At 49.7% G+C, this 1,478-nt stretch overlaps 1 protein-coding gene across 1 annotated transcript; it reads right to left on the bottom strand.

Annotated features, from left to right (window-relative positions):
- Nucleotides 1–113: 113 nt before the first annotated feature.
- On the bottom strand, nucleotides 114–1,293 carry Pmar_PMAR028918 (helicase, putative; the record flags this gene model as incomplete). The annotated part of the gene is made up of 8 exons (XM_002767631.1): nucleotides 114–247; nucleotides 296–390; nucleotides 447–528; nucleotides 616–685; nucleotides 736–861; nucleotides 908–1,018; nucleotides 1,064–1,180; nucleotides 1,238–1,293. Coding segments are annotated over 8 exons (791 nt in total), but the record flags the coding sequence as incomplete, so codon positions are not given.
- Between the last annotated feature and the right edge of the window lie 185 nt (nucleotides 1,294–1,478).

Consider the following 1,478-nt stretch of genomic DNA (forward strand, 5'->3'; position numbering starts at 1 on the left):
GAGAGGAAACCCAGCATGGACTGGATCTGCTGCAGCTCTCTGTCCTCAGGACCTACCATCATACGAACCCTCCAAGAACTACACAACGAGCGACTTAAGTGAGCCCCGAGAACTCACTCAGGGTCGCCATAGCATTCTCGAAGACATCCCCAATAAGGGCTTTCTCATCCTGTGTAACGAGATCGATATTTCGCAAGACTAGGGCGTTCTGCTCGCACTCCTTCTTGCTGAATGCGAACACTATCACCTAGGAGAGACAGGGGCATGCCTAGGAGTCGTGAATGAGCTGTTGTACCGGTAGATAGGCGCGATCAGAGCACATCCTGACGACCTTGAGGAGATCGCTGTTCTTAGTATGCTGTTGTTGCTTCTTCTTATTACTCTTCAAACCTAAATACGAGCCGTTACCTTTCTACTGGCACTAGGACTATGGCTACTACTACTACCCTTGGTGCTCTGAGAGGCCTGTTCAGTATTCTTCTCTAATATCTCAACGGCTTTCCCGTAGTTATCCTCTCGGAACTTGCCCTGATCACGATAACGACCATAACAACAACGATAACCCCTCCTTACTACTACTACTACTACTACTACTACTACTACTACTACTACTACCTTCTCATCGACAGTGAGATAGACTCCATCCCCCATAGAAGGATACACGTAGTGTTGTAGCGGCACCGGCCTGAGGAAGAGAACAGCTCGGCCAAGGACTCGACCTAGAGTGGATAAAACCTGTAGTCAGTGTAGATCAGATGGCAGGGCTGGTGCTTAATACGGCAAATCCACTCAGCGAACTCCCTCGCATTGGGTATAGTAGCCGAGAGGAAGACGAAACGTACTGTATCAGGTAAGAGGATCCTGATGGGACAAAGTTTGCCATACCATCCATCCTACACATCAGTACATGGTCTCCTCCCATACAACGCCTCTATCCCTATCCCTCATGTAATGCACCTCGTCGAATATGACCCACTTCACTTCCCGACAAACGTCACTTCCTCGATACAGCATGGACCTGGCAAGCACCCTATAAGATCCCCTTCCGGTAGACTAGGCCTACCTCAGAATCTCAGTGGTCATAATCATACAACTCGCATTAGGGTTGATGGTTACATCCCCTGTCATCAAACCAACATCACTGCCAAACTCATCAGCGAGATCACGATACTTCTGGTTACTGAGAACACCAAGCTCAATACCACACTTCCGTCACATCAGAGCTTCACCACCCTACCTCAGCGCCTTGATAGGGGACGTGTAAATAACTCTCTGATTGTCCCGCATACTCATAGCAATGGCGTACTCAGCCACTGTAGTCTTACCAGCCGACGTATGCGCCGACACAAGTACCTACCCACCAGCATCCCTACGACATAGCCCCCATCACAGTGTGGGCCTTACCGACTCACTGCGTTCCAAACAGGATACAGCCTCAGACTGGATCGATCTAGCGTGTAGGGATAGGTCTTCGCGGG

This window comes from Perkinsus marinus (genome assembly GCF_000006405.1).
Source record: "Perkinsus marinus ATCC 50983 genomic scaffold scf_1104296970362, whole genome shotgun sequence".
In the NCBI taxonomy this organism is placed as follows: Eukaryota; Perkinsozoa; order Perkinsida; family Perkinsidae; genus Perkinsus; species Perkinsus marinus.